This window comes from Castor canadensis, chromosome 15 (assembly GCF_047511655.1).
Source record: "Castor canadensis chromosome 15, mCasCan1.hap1v2, whole genome shotgun sequence".
Taxonomy (NCBI): Eukaryota; Metazoa; Chordata; class Mammalia; order Rodentia; family Castoridae; genus Castor; species Castor canadensis.
This window is the reverse complement of record NC_133400.1, coordinates 9,001,455-9,020,157: the sequence shown is the minus strand read 5'-3', so window position 1 is coordinate 9,020,157 and position 18,703 is coordinate 9,001,455. Positions and strand designations below refer to the sequence as shown.

Sequence of the window (18,703 nt, the reverse complement as noted above, 5' to 3'; positions counted from 1 at the left end):
GGATGTATGGTAGAAGGAGGGGATAAGGAGGGGATAGGCGTGTCCAACAAACATGACTCCAATGTGACTTTGGGCAGAGAGCAGTTCTCTAGGACATGTGACATTGGGAGGGGAAGGCATGGGAGGGACAATAGGACCAGCAGAGAGAGTGAAGGTACTGCCGTCCTACAGACTGACCCGATGCCTGTATTGCAGTCAAGGCTGGCATTGGAAGCTTGGCTGTGTGGAGGGCTTCTCCAGGGCCTAACATGGGAATTTGGGAAAACAAATCTCCTCACCTCAGCTTACAGAGAAAAGTAGAAGAGTTTAATAACCTATTGGAGGGCTTTGATGCCCTACTGAGGAGTTGGAACTATTTCCTCAGGTCCTCTGACAGTCTTTCTTGTATTGAGGCAATGGATTTGAGTTTCCCAATAAATACTTTGAGTAGGATAGGAGTTTGCAGGGATCAGCAGACCAGACCATGCAGCACCTCCTTCCTCATTGGCATCCTCTTACTAAAATGCAGGAAAATGAAAGAGATAGCCAGATCGAAGGCAGTAGCAGTGGCTGAAGAGATGTGGGGACTTGGTGGCCTGTTGTAGTAGGACCTGATGGGAAAAGAAGGTAAGTAGCTTGGGATTCCCACTGCCATTGCTATAAACTCCTTAACTTCACAGGGATCACCCAGCGTTTGAAAGCAGCTTTGGCTGATGGATTGCAAAAAGTGACACATCCACACTTATATACATAGAGCTGGAGATAGGTAATGCTGGAACATATATACATATATTGTTTGATAAGTATACGTACATATGCATACACATACATACACACACACTTGTCTTTGGACAAATCTCTAAGACAATCGTGTTTGGCTTTAAAATGTTGAAAGGGATTATTCAGGTGATCCAAGGAAGTCTCCATTTGGTGTAGTGTCCATTTCCTTCTATATTTTGGAGCCACATGTTAGAAGCTCACTGTTCACCTACAGCCCCAGACTCTAACTGTGGCCTGGTGCTTTCTGATGACAGAGGTGGGACCTGGTGCCAGACACGATCCATTCCTTTCACAGAAACTGTATGTCTTACCCAAGCACTAATTTTGCTTCATAGGCAGCCTATTCTCCCACAAAGCACTGACTAAGAAGAAAAGGGGCCCAGAAAAGCCAGCAGGGCCTGGCAGATGGCTGTGGCTCCCTTGTCATTTAAGGTCCTGAGCAAAATGGGGACATCATTGTCAGGAGTGAGGGACAGTTAAGAAGAAGAGCACCTTAATCTTCTTCTTGCTTTCTCTTTTCCCTTTTAAAATGGTTTTTAATTGTAAGTATACTTAATACTATCAATTTATGAAAAAAAATTCCCTCTCATTCCTTATAATCCTTGTTGAGACATGCATAATTGTAAATTTATATCCTCTCTCCTATGCTGTCTGGGGAGAGGAAGCATTGTTCAGTCCAACTAAAAGAAAGTAAAGCTGTTCTCTCACCCATATTCCAAAGCATTTTTCTGTAATATTGCACACGTAGCACAATTGTTGTTGGATGATAGGAAGGCAGTGTGTGTAGCATACAGATCTGGAGCTCTCTTCTGGCTTCAAGCAGATTTCTAATTCTCGTTGTGCCTTAGTTTGTTCATCTGAACAGTGGAACAGCAGCATTGCTGCATCTCAGGACTTGTTTGCATCTTCATCAATGTAACGTGCAGGAGGGCCTGTTGCACACCTCCCGCTGAAGAAATGCTTCCTTGTTTTATTGCTAGTATTATTACCATTGTTGTTGCCCCTGAGGGATGTTATTCCTCATCTGACCAAGACAAAAATGGGCAATGTTTATTCTCTGGGCTAGAAATGAACCCCTACAATTCCAAAGTACTCCACATTTGGAACAATTTTCCTAGGAACTCGAGAGATGCCTCCACTCTTGACTTTGCCTGCAAATGTCAGAGGAGGCCTCTTCTAAGTGAGGCCAAAGAGAAAAGTGAAAATGCCAGTCCCACAAATGTTGTCCCAATCTCTGCAGAATCGTGATGCCTCTGAGTTTTAAGAGTGTCTATGCAGGGTATTTATTATTCAGCAATAACAATAAATCGCTGCTTATGAAATCCAGGGACTCGGGTGTCATGGACGGGAGGAAGAAAGTCCAGGGAGGAGAGCTGCGAGAGACAGAGGTCCAGCCAGGCCCAGGCTATTAATCATCGCCCTCCATTATTTCCCGAAGATTCATTCATTGTTCCATAGGTACCTAGAGGGTCAATTAGAGACCCACAGACAGGCTTTTTCAAAGACACAAGAGGGTCAATTAGGCCCTCCTTATAATTTTCTGCTTTAACAGCAAATGCCAGCCTATCGCACATCAGATGCAAGGGAGTTTGGAAATAAACAGGGTACTTTCCCTTCTCCTTTAGAAAGAAAGAAAGAAAAGTCAAACAAGGAGAACTGGAGGCGGGCGGCCACTGGAATAGCATGGGGCTCCCCGGCTGTCGGCCTCTGATCCTAGAAAAGCTAAGGGGATTTTGTATCTGATCAAGGCCTGTGGGGAACAAAGTTCTTGTGGGGTCACAGCCCCAGGAACAGTCAGGGAATATCATGATGGAGCACTCTGTTCCCACTTTCAAGGTGATTCATTTATCTTGAGTACCATCTTAACTGTGCTGGCATGAGAGAACAATTGTAGAGTATCTACAGATGGGGATGAGTAGAGCCTGGACTGGCATGGAGTGGGTCACCATGCCCACCACAGACACCATCCGTGTTTAGGAAAAAAAGAATTCACCTAACCACATTTACGTATTATTGTGTACAACACCATCTTTTATCTGTTTTGCCTGGGTTTGGCAAACAGATCTGACAGTTCTCAGGAAGAAATAGAGATGATAATGTGGAAGAGAGAGTCTGCAAAGGCCACATGTCCTCCTCCTGGTTTTTTAAAGTGGGAAATTAGATTGTGACTGCTCATTTCTGAATACCAACCTTTGTTAATACAACAATGGAACAATTTTATGACTTTTTGACTTGAGACCCTGTTCTACTAATCCACCTTCACACAGAGATCTGGGATCTAACAGGAAATGCTCTTAACAGAGGAAATATCAATTCCAACATTAGTGATTTTTTTACCCCCTGGAATGTCAGTATTACTCCTTGTCCCACCATTTTCAAGTTTGTTCTCAACTGTTTGAGCAGTGGCTCTGTGCAGCACTGTTTTAGGTGCTGGAGATACTGCCCAAAATATAAAAGGCAAAACCCTGTGTGCTCTACATTTCTCAAATGTGGGAACCCTGGGGCTCTGGGCCCTGTTTCACTTCTGACTCTTTTGTCCTGCATGAATTTCCAAGAAGGGATGGGGATAGAAATTGACGAGGGTGACTTGTTGTCTATTGGAGCCTTGGTCAAAATGGCTGAGAACTCTTTCATGTTTCATTTTCTCCCAGATGGAGGACAGGGATTTGGAGGTGCCTGGCACGTAGTAGGCCCTCGCTGAATGTTTGCTGACTTGGCAAGCTAATGGATATGTGCTGTGATTCTGCAGTGCTGGTCTCTGTCCTGACCCTTAGAGAAAAGGACTGCAGTAGCTTCGGCCTGGCTAGCTGTCTCCCTGGGATCAGCTTTTTTTCCACTGCTTGTCCCTTCTGATCTTTGGATAAGGAGCAAGATGATTTTCTAACACTTGGACTCTCCTTCTCACTTCCAACTCCTACAAGTTGCAGATTGATGGCTTGCACAGGTCTTCCGTTTGGCTTGCTTTGGACTTTGAAAAAATGAAATAAATTAGTTTGCTAGTGTTTTAGAATTGGGAGACTTCACAAGAAAACTGGGACTTCCTGCTTCTCTTGAAAAAGTAGACCTGATATGATGTGCCTATGATTTACATTTGGAGCCAGTTGGGTGGACTTGAGCTGCAGCTGCCCTTTTTTAGCTGGGCGTGTGCTCTCTGGTTTTACAAAGTGTATCAGACCCCTGGACCTTAGTTAGTAGAGTCGGCAGTTGCATTAATTCATGAAACTGCTCACTTGCACCCAGCTGCTATCACCTTTCCTAAATCTCCCCCATTTCAGCCTCCCAATTAACTGAACTGGCGTCTCCTCATGTCATCTCTCCCCAGGCCTAGCCTGAGGGTGCTCTGAAAGGCCAGAACTTTGTATATGTACCTGTACCTGTACCTGGAATACACCGTCGCAGGCCAACTTCGACTCTTCTCTGCACCCCTTCTCGCTGCAGCCTCCAGGGTGTTGGGTAAGCTCCATTCTCCACTGTCTGGTGACTATCTGTTACCCTCCTAAACACAGGACTTCTGTTCATGGCCATGTTCAGGCCATCAGACAAGTTGTGTCCCCTGTGTGACAGGACACACAATTCAGTGTGGATTGTGGTGGGGAAATGTGAGGTAATAGACAGTGTGAAAGTTCCCAGCTGCCTCCAAAGTCCCAGGCAGTCTGGATTCTCTCTTCATGGCAATGAGAAGCTCTAGAAGATTTGTGTATACTGTGGTGCCTCAAACTTCTAAAGGGGACCAATTGTACATTTTAGAAGGATCCCTCTGGTTTCCATGAGGGAAGGATAGGTTTGCAAAGGCAAGACAGCAGCAGATGGATTCTGAGTGCAGTCCAGGTAAGAGAGTGTGGAGACCAGAGCCATGGATAGACATGGAGTGAGTGTGACTATGGATGGACTGTAGATGAGTAGGACTACTCACTCAAATTTGCATGTGGAGGAGAGAAGTCAGTCATTATCCAGCCAATGAACTTGACCTCACCTCCTTCCCCCTTTCCTCCCCAAGCATCCCCTGCATCACTTTGGAAATACAGTCTCTTATTAGAACGAGTCAGGAAGCAAGGGTTCCAAGAATAGCTTATGATTTTGTAGCAGTCCCAAAAGCAAACAGCCACTGGCTTAATTTTTTAGTGTGCGTATATTTTTGTGTATTCCATATGGATTTTCTTTCCTTTTCTTTTTCTTCTTTTTTAATCCTCCTCCTTAAGGGAAATTCTGTTCTCACAGTAGCTTCTTGGTAGAGTGTTCTAACTAATGACTTTAATCGTGTGAATGTAGAGCAGAAATGGACAGGAAAATCCTCAGCCCATTTGTCTTACAGACCCCAAGTGAACAGGCACAAAACTACGGTTCATCCCTCTTCTCCTCCCTTTATTTTTGTCCTTTACTTCAATTTATGACTTGGCTTACAATCTGCCGCGGAAAGCCCAGGCTCCCACCTTCCTTCCCAGTCTACATTATCCCTTTTTGTCTGAAATAGCCAAGGTCTCAGGAGTTGACCATCAGATGGCTTCAGAGAAATTTGTGACATTGGGAAAAGCTGTCATCATTTTTTTGTATAATTTTGGTTATAAGAGGAAATTTACCAAGCTTCCCCCATCTCTGCAGGTCAGGAGATGATATTCTATGGAAAAAAAAAAAAAAGAAACCAAAGAAAACATGATAGGGCTTTTCTGTATGTAGTGGGAGAGAATTTGTCATTATTCCTGAACAACAACAAAAAAGTTTTTGTAGCCTAAATTCTAATTCTGTTGAGATCTGAGGTCTTTCTTTTTGTTTATTTTGTTTTTACTTTTTTCTTTTTCTGAAGTCTTTCTTGGTTTTGTGCAAGCCATGGCACAGAAAAATAATGTCAGTATCCGTTGGTCTAGATTCACTGGCTAGAATATCACTACTATCATGGATAACAGTAGTCTTAGATACCGTTTCAGAACCAACCTTTCAGCAATTCAGACTATTTAATGTAGCTGTCATGACTGAGTTCCTGGTTTAAGATTTTACTTTTTGGCAGGGGAAACAATACTGAGGTTTGAACTCAAGGCCTCACACTTGCAGGGCAGGTGCTCTACCAGTTGAGATACTCTGTCAGCCCTTTTGTTGTTGTTGTTGGTGGTGGTGGTGGTCTTTTTGAGGTAGGGTCTTGAGATCCATCTGCTGGGGTGGGCTTTGAACCAGGATCCTCCTAATCTCTGCCTCCTGAGTAGCTAGGATTACAGGCATGAGCTGCTGGCACCCAGCTGGGTTAAGAATTTCACACTTTGAAGGCATAGTGATTGTGAAAGCCAAAGAAAGAAACAGAAGAGAAACTATTTGGAGGCTGGGCTTGTCATGTTCTGTATTGTTCGTTCGCTGTGTAACAAATATCACACACCTGGTAGCTCAGAGTAATATCCATTTACTAGCTGTAGGTCTGTCGGTTAAAAATTGGGTCTCAGTGTGTCTGGGTTCATGACAAATTAAGATGTCAGCTGGGACTACATTCCTTCCTTCAGACTCTAGAGAAGAATCCACTGCCAAGCTCATTCAAGGTGCTGGCAGAATTCACTTCCTTGAAGTTGCAAGACTGTGGACCCTGGCTCCCTTCTGCTCTTTGGTTGATGACCTCTTGGCAGCTAGAGGCCACCGATATACCTAATGCTGGGTGTTAGGTATATCCATATCTCCTTCATCTCCAAAGGCAGCAACAGAGACTCTTGTGTATTATATCCCTTCTGTGCAATGAATTCCTGGCCAACTTTCCTTATCCATTCAGAAAATGGAAGATCCCTTCTCTACGATGCACTGATAATTGTATAACTGGGAGAAACCATGTGCGTGCCATGGGCTGGGAGTCTTAGAGACCGACTCAGAAGTTCACCTGCCAGAACTGTATTGTTTTCTTAACAGAAAACAAAACTTCTTTATTTTCAGAGACTTTTCAAAGGCAGAAAGTTTAGGATAAAGAAAGAGTGTACCTGAGGTAGCTGTCACACATCAAGCTATGCAAAGCACCCCAGATGGAATCAGAGGTCTGATGGGCAGACCTTCTGCTGAGAGCAGAGCAAATGATCTTGATTGAAGAGGCAGAGTTGGGGGTGGGTGGGGAAGGGCACAGTGTGGCTCAGTTACAAGCAAATCATTGAAAAAGTTAGCCTGTTGTATGACAAGATTCAATGCATTATCTCCTCTGTGCCTCAGTGTCCCCTTCTAGAATGGGCTAATATTCAGGATTGCTAGAATGACTGAGCAGAGATAGATGTTTAGTCATATCCCTGCTCAGGCACACAATAGGCACTCAACTGTCTTTTCTTCAGCCCAAGTTGTCAAAACAGTTTGGACTCAAAGCCCTGTGTTTTATCAACACAGGGAACTTCTCACACTTTTTTGTAGGTACATTCCAAGCTGGTACAGGAGACAGAATAGGGATTGAGAAGCTCGGAGGTGTAACCACTAGCTCCCACACTGTACACAAAATTCTTCTGAGATGTCACCTTATCTCTAAAACCCATATAAATTCTGCTTTGGCTCTGAAGAGAGCCATATTGCATTAGTATAGGAATTTATGAACTGGTACTTTCTTGCCTTACCAGGTACATTTGCACCCCAAGAATGTTTATACCTCTCCTTTGTTCTAGCACTCCCTCATACAGGACAGGCCAGGGCTGTGGAGAGGCAAGCCTGGCATCCAAGGTGTACTGTTAAAGGGACACACCTCTCAGGTTCATGCACATACTCATCTGTCCTTGCTGGAGCTTGAAGCTTGGGGACTTCTTAAATATTCTCCCTAGGGAATCCTTCCCCATTGGGCAGACCCTACAGGACTCACCATGCCCCCTATCGTAGAGACCTGGCATTGTGCAAAACCTACTGGCAGATACCCACACCTGTCAACGCTTGTGTTCCTTTTAGGCCATCTGGGCCACTGATCATCTGGTAGCTCCATGTTAAGGAGGTGAAAGTGTCTGAGTCAGCAGTCTGTGTTCATGGAAAAACTGAATTCTTCAATGTTGGAACCTAGAGCAGGAGCTTGTCCCGGGTTCAGAGTTATCACATCCTGTGACTTTGAAGCATGGAAGCCCCACAATAAGGAAGGGATATACAATCTGTTAATTACATAAAGTCAACCTGAGCAAATCCAGCAGCTCGCTCCTCCCCATGCCATGTGCTGCCAGATCCCTTGGAGAAGGATTACACATTTTCTTTTTTTTCTTACTCCTCCCCCTATCTTTCTTTCTTTGCACCCACAGTGCTGTGCACTTCAAGCTAAATATAATGTATCTGATTTCCCATCATACATACTAATCAGGTTTGAAAGTTGTCTTGTGAGGCTTTAAAAAGCTAGCCAAGAGCAGTGCGATTTCTCCAAAAGGATGTCTGCAATCAAGATGATTACATGAGAAGATAAGTCATAATTTATATTGCTGAAAATGTCATTTGCAAACCACTTTGACAGTGCTTCCCTCTCTGTCTGTTCTTCTGTGTATGGGGAAGTGCTGCCCTTCTGCATCTTAACTTTCCTTTCTCTCTCTCTCTCTCTCTCTCTCTCTCTCTCTCTCTCTCTCTCTCTCTCTCTCTCTCTCTCCTTTGCTTTCTTTCTATACTCTAATACCTTGGGAGCAATTGCAGTTTCAGGGCATAATATGGTGGTTCAGGGACAGAAGTGACAAGCACAATAGCCCCAGATTGATCAATTCAGTGTAGAAGAGTACACAAAGCCACTCCGGATTCCAGATACACGTGTATATGCTGGAGAAAATATGTGTGTACACACATGCATGCACATTCTGATTTTTCCTCTTGAAAGACAACTTAAAAGAAAGGTAGGCTTTGGGAACCCAGTGACTTTTAGGAGGACTACCTGCCTCTGGGTTGAATAAGCCTTAGCAGATCATCCAAGAGAGCAGATTAGTGATCTGCCTCATTAATATCCCTTGGTATTAAGAATTATCTGGTTGTGTCCTGGTGGACAGACATTAAATTTACAAATTCCGACAGTTAGTGTGGTAGACTAAAAATGGTCCCAGTTTTTGCCTCTCGTTCTGACAGTGGGTTGAATATCTTCTTCACAAGACTGGCTTTGGCCAACAATGGCAGAGGCTGGAAAAGTGCCTCTAAGCTGGGAGTAGTGGCTCACATCTACCATCCTAGCACTCGGGAGGCTGAGGCGGGATGGAGAGTTCAAAGCCACCCTGAGCTGCACAGCAAGATTCCCTGATCCAACATGTGCTGCTTTTTTTTTACACATCTGTGTCTGAGCTAGCCTCCTGTATGATGACAGACAGGCAGCCATGTTGCCACCTTGCCCCAGCAACCAACCCTTGGATTCAGAACTGCCTGACTGATTCCACATAGCTGAACCTGGCTTCAATTGCTGACCCATAGACTTGTGGGCTAAAAGTAAGTAGTTGTTTTCAGCCACTACATTTTGGGGTGGTTTGTTGCACAGTAGAAGTTAAGTCAGACAATGTTTATGAACGTGATCAACCATTGCCTCAGCTGCAGGCCAAAAGTTGGGAGAGGTCAGTCAGTTTGTGTGGAAGAACCTACTCATGTCCAACAAGTGAACCAAGAACTTCCACGGAGAAAGTTATTTTCTGGAGGGATATTAGAGAACTTAAGGATCCTTGCAGTTTTGTCCGTCTCACAAGGATCAGGTCTAATGGAAGAGGAAGAGAGTGAGGGTTAAGACCCAGAGAACCTTGGGGTAGAGCTTCCCCCAGGCCTTATGTTAAGAAAAGACACACTTTTCCTAAGCAGTCACTTTCTTTTTTAAACTTGAACTTCGTATCTGACAGTGTCTCCTTTTCATTCTTTGCCAACTAGGGAGCTCAAAATCAAATTTACACCACCCTTCTCCCTGCTTCCAGCAAAGTCATAGATAAAGTACTTCTCTAGGAACTAATTTCACCTCTCCTTTTCTTTTTCTAAGTGTGTTAGGGTTTAAACTCAGGGCCTCTTGCTTGGTAGGCAGGTGCTCTACCACCTGAGCCACCTTCCAGTTCATCTCTTTTCCTCTTTTCTTCCTCCATTGCCTTCTTTCTCTTCCACTCTTGCCCCCTTTTCTTTTCTTTCTTTTCCTTGTTCCTTGTTTTTAAAATATACACTATGTGTTTATGCCATCTCAAATTTCCTGTCTTTCTTAACAAGGCAGGTAGAAAGCAAAAATAAACGACAACAGTAAAACAATAAACAGATACACCATGGTCAAACTCTAGGAACCAGGAGCACAGACAGCCTCCTGGGTTGTCTTCCTGCCATCCAGAACTTGACAGAACCCCATTTGCCTATCCATTGCTTTGTTTGTTCATCAGAGGCCACTGAGGACAAAGATGTCAGACTTGCAGGCTGGGGTGCTGCATTTGAATCGTGTCTCCATCACTGTGTTTCCTCGTGCTGCTATGAAAAGTTACCAAAAACTTTGTGGCTTAAAGCTACACATAGTGGCTTACCATTCAGGAGGTCACAAGGCCATAATCTGTGTCACTGGGCCAAGGTGTCAGGAGTGTTGATCCCTTCTGAAGGCTGTTTTCAACCTCTGGAAGCCGCCTGTGTGCCTTGCTCCAGGGCCCCTTCCTCTGCCTTCAGGGCCAGCAGGGCAGCATCACCACATCTTCTTACCAACTCTGGTCTGGTTGTCCATTGCCCTCTAATCTGAACCAATATCTCCCCCACACAGAGACCCTGTCATTACACCAGGCTTATCTGAATCACCCAGAGTGATCTCTTGATCCCATCTGCAGGATTTACCTTGTCAGATTGCAGACATCTCCTCTGAGCAGTCCTGGTTCTAAGAAACCTCTCATCCCTGGCTTCCACTTTCCTTATCCAGAAAGCCAAATGGCAATCTGTACAAGCAGAAAATACAACCTTTCTGGGCATGGTGGCTCACGCCTGTAATCCCAGCACTTAGGAGGCTAAAACAGTAGGATCATGAGTTCAAGGTCAGCCTGGTCTATATAGAGGGCTCCTTTGTCAATAAAAAGAAAGAAAGAAAATAGAAAGTAGAAGCTTTTGAAAAGACCACTTGGTGACTGCAGTCTTCCTCAGAAAGCCGTCTTGGGTCCATCCTTCATGGCTAGGTGCAGACCAGATCGTCACCATTCCCATCTACCCAGAGTTCACCAAGCAGGTATTTATTTACACCCTGGCTGTTGCCCTGTCTGCCTGAGCAGCTATAACAAAGTAAAAGCAGATATTTATTCCTCACAGTCTAAAGGTGGAGGAGTTCAAGGGCAAAGTGCAGACAGATTCAGAGTCTGGTGAGGGCTTTTTTACTGGTTCCCAGACAGCTGACTTCTTGTTTTGTCCTCCTATGACAGGAAGAGGGAGAGCTGAGGTCTCTTTCTTTGTCTCCTGTAACCTCGTGTCAACCTCATCATCTCCAGAGGCCCAATCTCCAAATACCATCACATTTTGGGGAGGGCATTGACTTCTGAATGGGGGTGGGTCACAAGTATTCACTCCATGACCATCTCACTCATGTCTCTACTTAGTGCTTCAAAAAATAGCCCAGTGTGGTGAGGAAATACAGAATCAGACCCAGGGAGAGCCCTTTGGCTTTTTCTGTTGTGCCCCAAACCAGCTGTGACAATTTGGAGTGATTGTTTCTGCTCTCTAATCTTCCATGGCCTTGTCTGGAAAATGCTAGACATGAAATATCCACTTCATAGTTGGTTCTGAGGACCAAGTGGAACCTGTGCTAAAGCTTCCTGTCACTAGTGATGTCCCTCACAGATGAGTGCTCAGAGGCAACTTGGAGGGGTGCATTCTGCCTCCTGGGTCCCAGACCTCCCCTGTCCTGAAGGTAGATGCTCCCAGAACTCTGTTCCCAATGGCACAGTCAACAGATGGAGGGGGTTGGGGAGAGAGTGTTAGTGGCACTAAAGTGGATCTTACTCCTGGAATTCCTGCCAGGAAGGTGGAGACACACAGTTCATCGAGCACTGATAGACACCCAGGAACACACTAATTGCTCTTTGTGCATTATCTTATTCGTCAATCAGAGGAAGGCCTGGCTGTCATTGGTTACAGTTGGGGAATTGAAGATCAAAGGGGTTGTATCTCTGTGACTAGTAGCAGGGCAAGCAGTAGTATCAATAACAATCAGAATGGTAATTAAAGAGGGAGCCCCAGCCAGGGTTGTCATAGCAGACACTTGCATTTACAGGCACTTACTGTGTGGCCTCGATGGATGCATTATTTGTGCATCCCACCATGAGAAGGAGGTCTGCTCACCATCCTCAGCCACAGATGAAGAAACCAAGGCTCACAGTGGCCTAGTGATTACCACAAGGCCCACCTGGGTGAAGGGAGTGTTTGGCAAAAGTCCAGTTAGAGTCCCTGTCATGTCTTGAACCCTTTCCAAGGTCTTGATGGCCACCCCAACCTTTCCTCCTCCCCTGCCAGGGATGAAGTAGGGCCTGTTCTGTTCTGTGAGGTCCCCAGGCTTCTCTCAGCCCCCACCATTTCAGTCTGGTGTACATTTAAAGGGTGCCCTGTGTTGTATAAGTAGAGCAAAGGCGATCCAAAGTGGCTGCCCATGCTGGCCATGGGAACTTCCACCTGGCCCAGGCCAGGCTGCCTCTGCATCTAGGGACAAGAAAAGGAGGTAGTTTCCCTCCTGCAAGTGAGCCTCGGCGCCAGTGGGGCGGTCTCCAAGAGGCCCATTACCAAGCTGGGGTGACAGAGTGTGGCGAGCCTGCAGCTCATCCCGTGTCTAATGGAACAGAAACGAGCCCCTACTGCCCTTGTTTTCCAGTGGCTCATCCTGGGCTCAGCGAGGTTTATTAATCTTAGCGTATAATGAAAAATGTGTTGCTATGTTAAATCCAGGCCCTGCTCAGCACTCCGTGATGGAGGGCTGCAGGAGTCTTTGTCTTATTTACACACGGTGCCTGCGAGAGACACTTAGGGCAGAGGAGCACCATCATAAAAACCCATGTGGAATTCAAAAATGTGCATTAATGCATGTGACCAGATGGTTCTAAAATATGCCACTTTAACCAAAAACCATCCTCTGCAAACTCTCCTGAAGAATATCCACTGTGCATGAAAACTGCCTGAGTAGGGCTATAATTTTAGAAAATGGATGAGGGAGGGGGTGAAGTTGAGGGGGGCAAATGGTCTCTACCCATCACTACGCTGCCCCTCCAAATGTCTGCATGGAAACAAAAAATAATAATAATAAAGAAATCTGCCAGTACAAGAACTGCGGCGATACTTAGAACTGTGCAGAATCGCTTTGAGTTATTATCCTAAAACTGCTAACCGTTGCTTCGTACGTTATATACTAAAAAATGAAAGAAGGAAAAGCTCCCGACTTCTTAAAGGCCAGACACAATCAACTGTTAGTTTAGATGACACAATATTAATACCCGTGTCTGCACGTGTATTCTTTCGTTTGTTTTCTGCTTGTTTCGTGAAAGTTTTAAGGGCCATCAGAAGAAACTGTAATAATCCTAACTCTGTCATATTTACACTTGAGGTCTTATTATCCTCCTTCCCTTAGTCATGTAAACAGACGAATAACCTCTTTTGGATTTTCTCAGCTAGCACTCACAGCACATGCCACGCACAATGAGATCAGAGGCTCTGGTGTCAGCCTGGGAGGTGGGATTGTTCCAACAGGAGTTATGGAATAGACCAGTGGGGATTGCAGAGCATTGTTTGAAATGACAAGGGATCTGGGGACCTAAAAAAAGGGACCACAGGAGCAAAAATGTGACTTGCTGTAGCAAAGATGTATAGTTTCCCAACGAGAAGAGTCGGGTAGAGAAAAGTGCCTTTTGTCTCTCTACATTGTCATTAAAACAATTGGGTGTAATTTTATTGCATTAAAGCAGTATTTTCCTTTCCAAAACTTCCTATTTCACGTTGCTCAACGCCCACCGCTCAGTTTGCTTAAAGGATTACCATTTTTTTTGACATTCACCTGTACGCTTCTCAGTGGGCCATATCGTCTCATTTATTAAACACCTTTCAAAGAGCAGCTGGGCAAAAGAGAGAGAAAAAGGAAAAAAAAAGTTAAATGTTAACGATTCCTTTCCCAACTGCAATTTTGTCAGCTCCGTTTTGTACATATATTATTATGAAACAATTTGCATGAAATTTACACCTTTTCAGATTTTGAAAATTGCTTTGTAGAAAAAGAATCTCTGCACCTCTCAATACCAGACTGATTAATCACAGTTCTGGAGTAGACATAACATTTTTATTAAACTCTCAGTGAGCAGGAAAATTAGCACTTCCTTCAATAACGATACTAATTTCATTAGTGAACGTTTTCATTTATAAAGTGCTTCTTCCTTATCTCGAACCTTTTACCCTCTTCGTATTGACCAAAGAGAGGGCATATCTTCAGGAGTGGGTAATAAACCATATTCCTAATGCGATGTGACCCCCTCGAGAACTCCTGCTTCTACGTGATCATCTTCCTTGATCATAAATATCCATCCGTGGCTCTCGTTGCACGGCCCTCTCAGCTTCCTCTTTGAATTTCAAATGTGAAAGGAGATGGTTCCGTCCTTAAGAGCTTGCAGTGGATGGCCATTGGCACGATTAAAACTCTAAAGCTATTTAGCGGATATAAGGATAGTGTATGTTTATATAGTTTCTTTATTGGATGCCATGATTAAGAAAGAATGAATAAGCCTCCAGGAAAAAGGGTTACAGGCCCTGTTTGCCTGTAGAGAAACTGCACTGTGCAAGCTAGCCCTGGGGATTCCAGTGAGGTGGAGATGCTGGACAAGGGCTCTGTGTCCCCACTGTTCATATATGAACTCCCATTTCTACCCCCAGTGCCATTCTGAAACACAATGGCAGGCAAACTAAGGCAAGGATTACTTCTTTGCCACCTGTTTGAAGCCAGGAGCTGCTGGAGGTGCTAAGGACATGCAGGTGGCTCACTTGTGCTAGGCACCTCCTCCCACCCTCTCCATTCCAGACAGAGAGCTGGCATGATATGGATGTGACTATGTGAAATGCACTTGGATGGTGATGCAGAAGCAGACTCCTGGCGCTGGGCTGGAGAGGAGCTGTGCCTGGATGGCCAGGTGTAGGGGAAGCCACACAGGCAGAAGGAGGGAATGTCAGGGCTTGCGGAAGAATGTCTCAGGCAGAAGGATTAGAAAGCTCAGTGCTGCCCTGGGAAGGCCACGGTATTCATCAGTGGAGAGACGTGTTGACCAGAGGTCTCATTCATGTGCCCTGTGATTTTTAAACTTAGAATTGAGGTCTATGTGTGAAAGGAAGTATCGATCCTTTCTTTGTGTCTTTTTAGGCAAGCTGTATATATTCAAAGTCCATTTCTGAGTGCCTACTGGGGGAGAAAGAGGCAGTGAAGGATTCTAAATTAGTAATGCAAATAAACTTCTCTTTATGTGTCAATGTTTGTGAATACATTGATTATATAGCTTTTTATATGCCCGTTACGGGTTAAAAGGGAGAATGGCTTGTCCAGGGTCAAACCAACAGTAGGCTTGAGAGCCAAGAGTAATTGTACCTGACTGTGAAATTCCTCATTTTACACACACACACACATTCTCTCTCTCTCACACGTACACACACACACACACACACACACACACACACACACACACTTGTATGTATTATGTTTTAATGCGTACTTTCATAATTGTTTAACTTCATTACTAACTTTTCTTTGGCTTCTGTCTTATTTTGCCAACTTGAACTATAGGTAGAGCAGGCACCTGTCCTAGAATTTTGAGTGTCCTGCGAAGAGTGTCTTATTATTGGAAACACCCAAATTCATCACGCACAAGCCATTGCGATGAAAGCCAAAAAGACACTACTTCACACTCAAAGCATTCTGGCAGCAGCAAGGACTGACAGGGAGATGAAAAAGCAGGAGATCTTATATCTCACACTTGGGAGTGTCAACCACTGTTGGAAGATGTTTTGGTATTACCAAATAAAGTAGCGTGTACCAAACAATACAGTCTATGGAGAAACTCTTGAGGATTAGGAAAAGTTTAAGCATGTACTGGCATAGTATTTGTGATAGCAAGAAACTTAGAAGTCCCCCAAAGGCCATCTACAATAAAACAAGGAAATCAGTGGTGAAATATTCATGCAATGGAATACTAGACAGCAGTGAAAATGAGTGAAGTCTTGTATCCTGCATTAGTACAGAGGGAGCTCAAAAACATAAAATGGACTTTAAAAAGTAGTTACCTAGGAGAGCGTGCATCCTATGATTCAACTTATAGAGTGTACAAAATTCAGGCAAAACTAAACCTATTGAGGATATGAGGATATGTTATTAATTAAAAACAGAAGTAAATAAATGCATAGCACAAATCTAAGGCCTGGGTGTGGTGGTGCATACCTGTAATCCCAGCTGTGTGGGAAGTGTCAGCAGCAGAATTATGATCTGAGGTTGGCTCAGGGCAGAAAGCTCAAAACCCTGTCTGAAAAATAACTGCAGTAAAAAAGAGTTGGGAGCGTGGCTCAAGTGGTATGGCTCCCACCCAATACTGCCTCCCACCCCCCCAAAAAAAAATCTGAGGCACTGCTTCCCACGGGTGTGGTGGCGAAGAAGGGAGGGTGATGGCCTGGGTAGAGACACAGGGAAGTGCTGGGCGGAGTGATGGGTGCCTAGGCACTCCCTCTGTGCCTAGCTGTGTGGGCTGCCTTGCTGTGCGGGCACACTATTAAAGAACCCACCGCCATGACTAAAAGGTCAAAGACTTCTCTGATACCTTGAAGCTGAATTCGGTGTCAGATCTTGGCTGCTTTGGTTTTTCTTCTTTCTTTTGGAGGGTGGCGGTATTGTCCCCCTGTGATACAAATTTCTCCGTGCTCTGATCCATTTCATCTTCTCAAAACACAATCTTTGCCCCGACTCTCCTCCGCTCAAAAGCATTCCATGGCTCCCGCCCTGCAGCCTTCAGGAACCAGCCTACACTGTCAGCTTGTCATTCCTTTTCCCATTCTACACTTTGCCTTCCGTGTCTGTTCATCATTTCACTACATTTTCTTGTGCCTAATTCTGAGCCTTCCCCAGGTGGGTACACAACCCTGAGCCACAAACCCATGAATTTTAGGAGGCCCATCTGCCTCCTGTCCTTTCCATGTCATCTGCTCGCTCTAGATCTCCACTTGTGCACAGTCCAAATTCTCTGCTTGGGTTTTACTTAACTTCTTACTGCTTGAGTGAACACAAACTGTGCAGCGTAATGCAGCACGACCTTTATAGTTCAAAGTCCTATGGGTCCCGAACCTGAGCTTAATTTAGTGAGGTTGAATTTAGGGCCTCACACTTGTTAGGCAGGTGCTCTACCCCTTGAACCACACTACCAGCCTGTTTTGCTTTGGTTACTTTTGAGATAAGGTCTTACTTTATGCCCAGGCCAACCTAGACCACAATCCTCCTATTTGTGCTTTCCTGCATAGCTGGGATAAAAGGTCCATATCACTACAGCCAGCCATAGGTTGAGATGGTGTATCAGGAACTTTTTGCCAGAAACTGAGATCCTCCTGATCTCAGATTACCAATTTGCTTCAAAAAAGATTTTGAAGCAAGTCTTTGCATGTGTTAATTGCCTCTTTCTACCTTTGGAGATAAGGGTCAGAAAATCCATCAAAACTGGCTTTCTTGTTTGTTTCTGTTCTTTTCCAGTGTTTTCTTGGTTGTTAAGGACTAGGGTCTCCTAATATTGTTCCTACTGGGCGTTTATGAACTATTTGTCTGGAGGAGAGTGGACTATAATTGCCTTGTTCCCCTCCACCACCACCACCATTGGTCATGCACCGAGGAGGTGGTCTTAATCTCATACCTATCCATTTCTCTACAGAGCTACTGAAGATGCTCAGGAAACCAAGAGGATGTCCTTATTAATGGCAGAAGACCCAAATGGTGCGATTTGGCCCTGCCCTAGGATCCTGTGCTTCAGCTTTGCTTTGAGTTGGAGTCTTTGTTTCTCCAGTACTCTCCATAAGCCATTCAATCAACACCCATTGTGTAAGCACCTACTAGGTGCTTGGTATTATTACAGACCATGAGCAATTTTGCACGTACAACCTGAATCATGGATAGCACATTCCTGAAGCCCCTATCGGTCTTGATTATTTTTAACACCATAAAGAAAAATTCTATTAAGTCAATTCACAATAATTCTGTTTCCTTTCAGCTGAACGTGGTGACGTTATTAATGTGTGATGCCGTACCCATACCCATAGATAGAAAATGCCTAGATAAATACAGCGAGGCACACTTTAAACATGTAAAAAAATCAATTTTCATAAGGTTACATTTTTTTACCTCTTTATATAAAACATGCTATATTAAAAGAGAGATTAAATTTTACTCTGTGGAGTAAAATGCAAACACAAAATTATTTTTTCATTTTTCAGGGCATGTACTATATTATCATTTATTTATGAGGCTTTTTTTAATCTAGAATATATGGAAATCTTTTCTTGAAGTACAATATAATATTGAATTGGGAATGTTGTCTGACAGTTTCCTTCTTACAGTTGCATAGAGTGATTCTCCTGTATGAATTTTTTAAAGAAACTTCAATACAGTCTGCATCTCAAAGGAAGCAATCCTCATTGTCCTGGGGAATCTTTAAAATGCCCTCTCTTCCAGGTCGTCTGTGTTTCACCAACTTTTATGCAACACACAATTCTTCCACAATTTTCCAGAACTCACAAAATTTCTGCTTTTCTCTCTTTTGTTCAAAATTTAGACTCAGCCATGGGAGCTCACCTCCCCAAAGACATTGCTTGCTTAAGTATCATGTGAGATGTGATTTCTGTTTGCTCCATGTGCACAACTTCATTGTTTTGGGCATTGGGTTGGGAAGGGTATTTAGTATCCTCTGTTCTTTTCTATTCTGAGATGTCTTTCCATTTCGTCCCTTGAAATGTATATAGTGATGCCTAAGCACCATGACAGCAGGGACATCTAAAAATGCTGACATGGCACCTTAATCTTTTCTCAATAAACATC

At 44.2% G+C, this 18,703-nt stretch overlaps 1 protein-coding gene across 16 annotated transcripts in view; it reads left to right on the top strand.

The window, feature by feature from the left end:
• Wwox (WW domain containing oxidoreductase) overlaps nt 1–18,703 on the top strand; it is a 927,061-nt gene that overhangs the window by 376,764 nt on the left and 531,594 nt on the right. For 3 of the 16 annotated variants that reach the window (XR_012441878.1, XR_012441877.1, XR_012441881.1), the window contains exons 11-12: nt 509–606; nt 4,082–5,398. The exons of 12 other annotated variants lie outside the window; for them this stretch is intronic. Coding sequence is in view for 1 of the 4 variants with exons in the window: in XM_074055604.1 (XP_073911705.1) it covers nt 4,082–4,087 (6 nt within the window). In the remaining 3 variants the exon portion in view is untranslated. Of the gene's footprint in view, nt 1–508; nt 607–4,081; nt 5,399–18,703 lie in introns of those variants that run through there. One more of the 16 variants, XM_074055604.1, reaches the window with a different exon arrangement.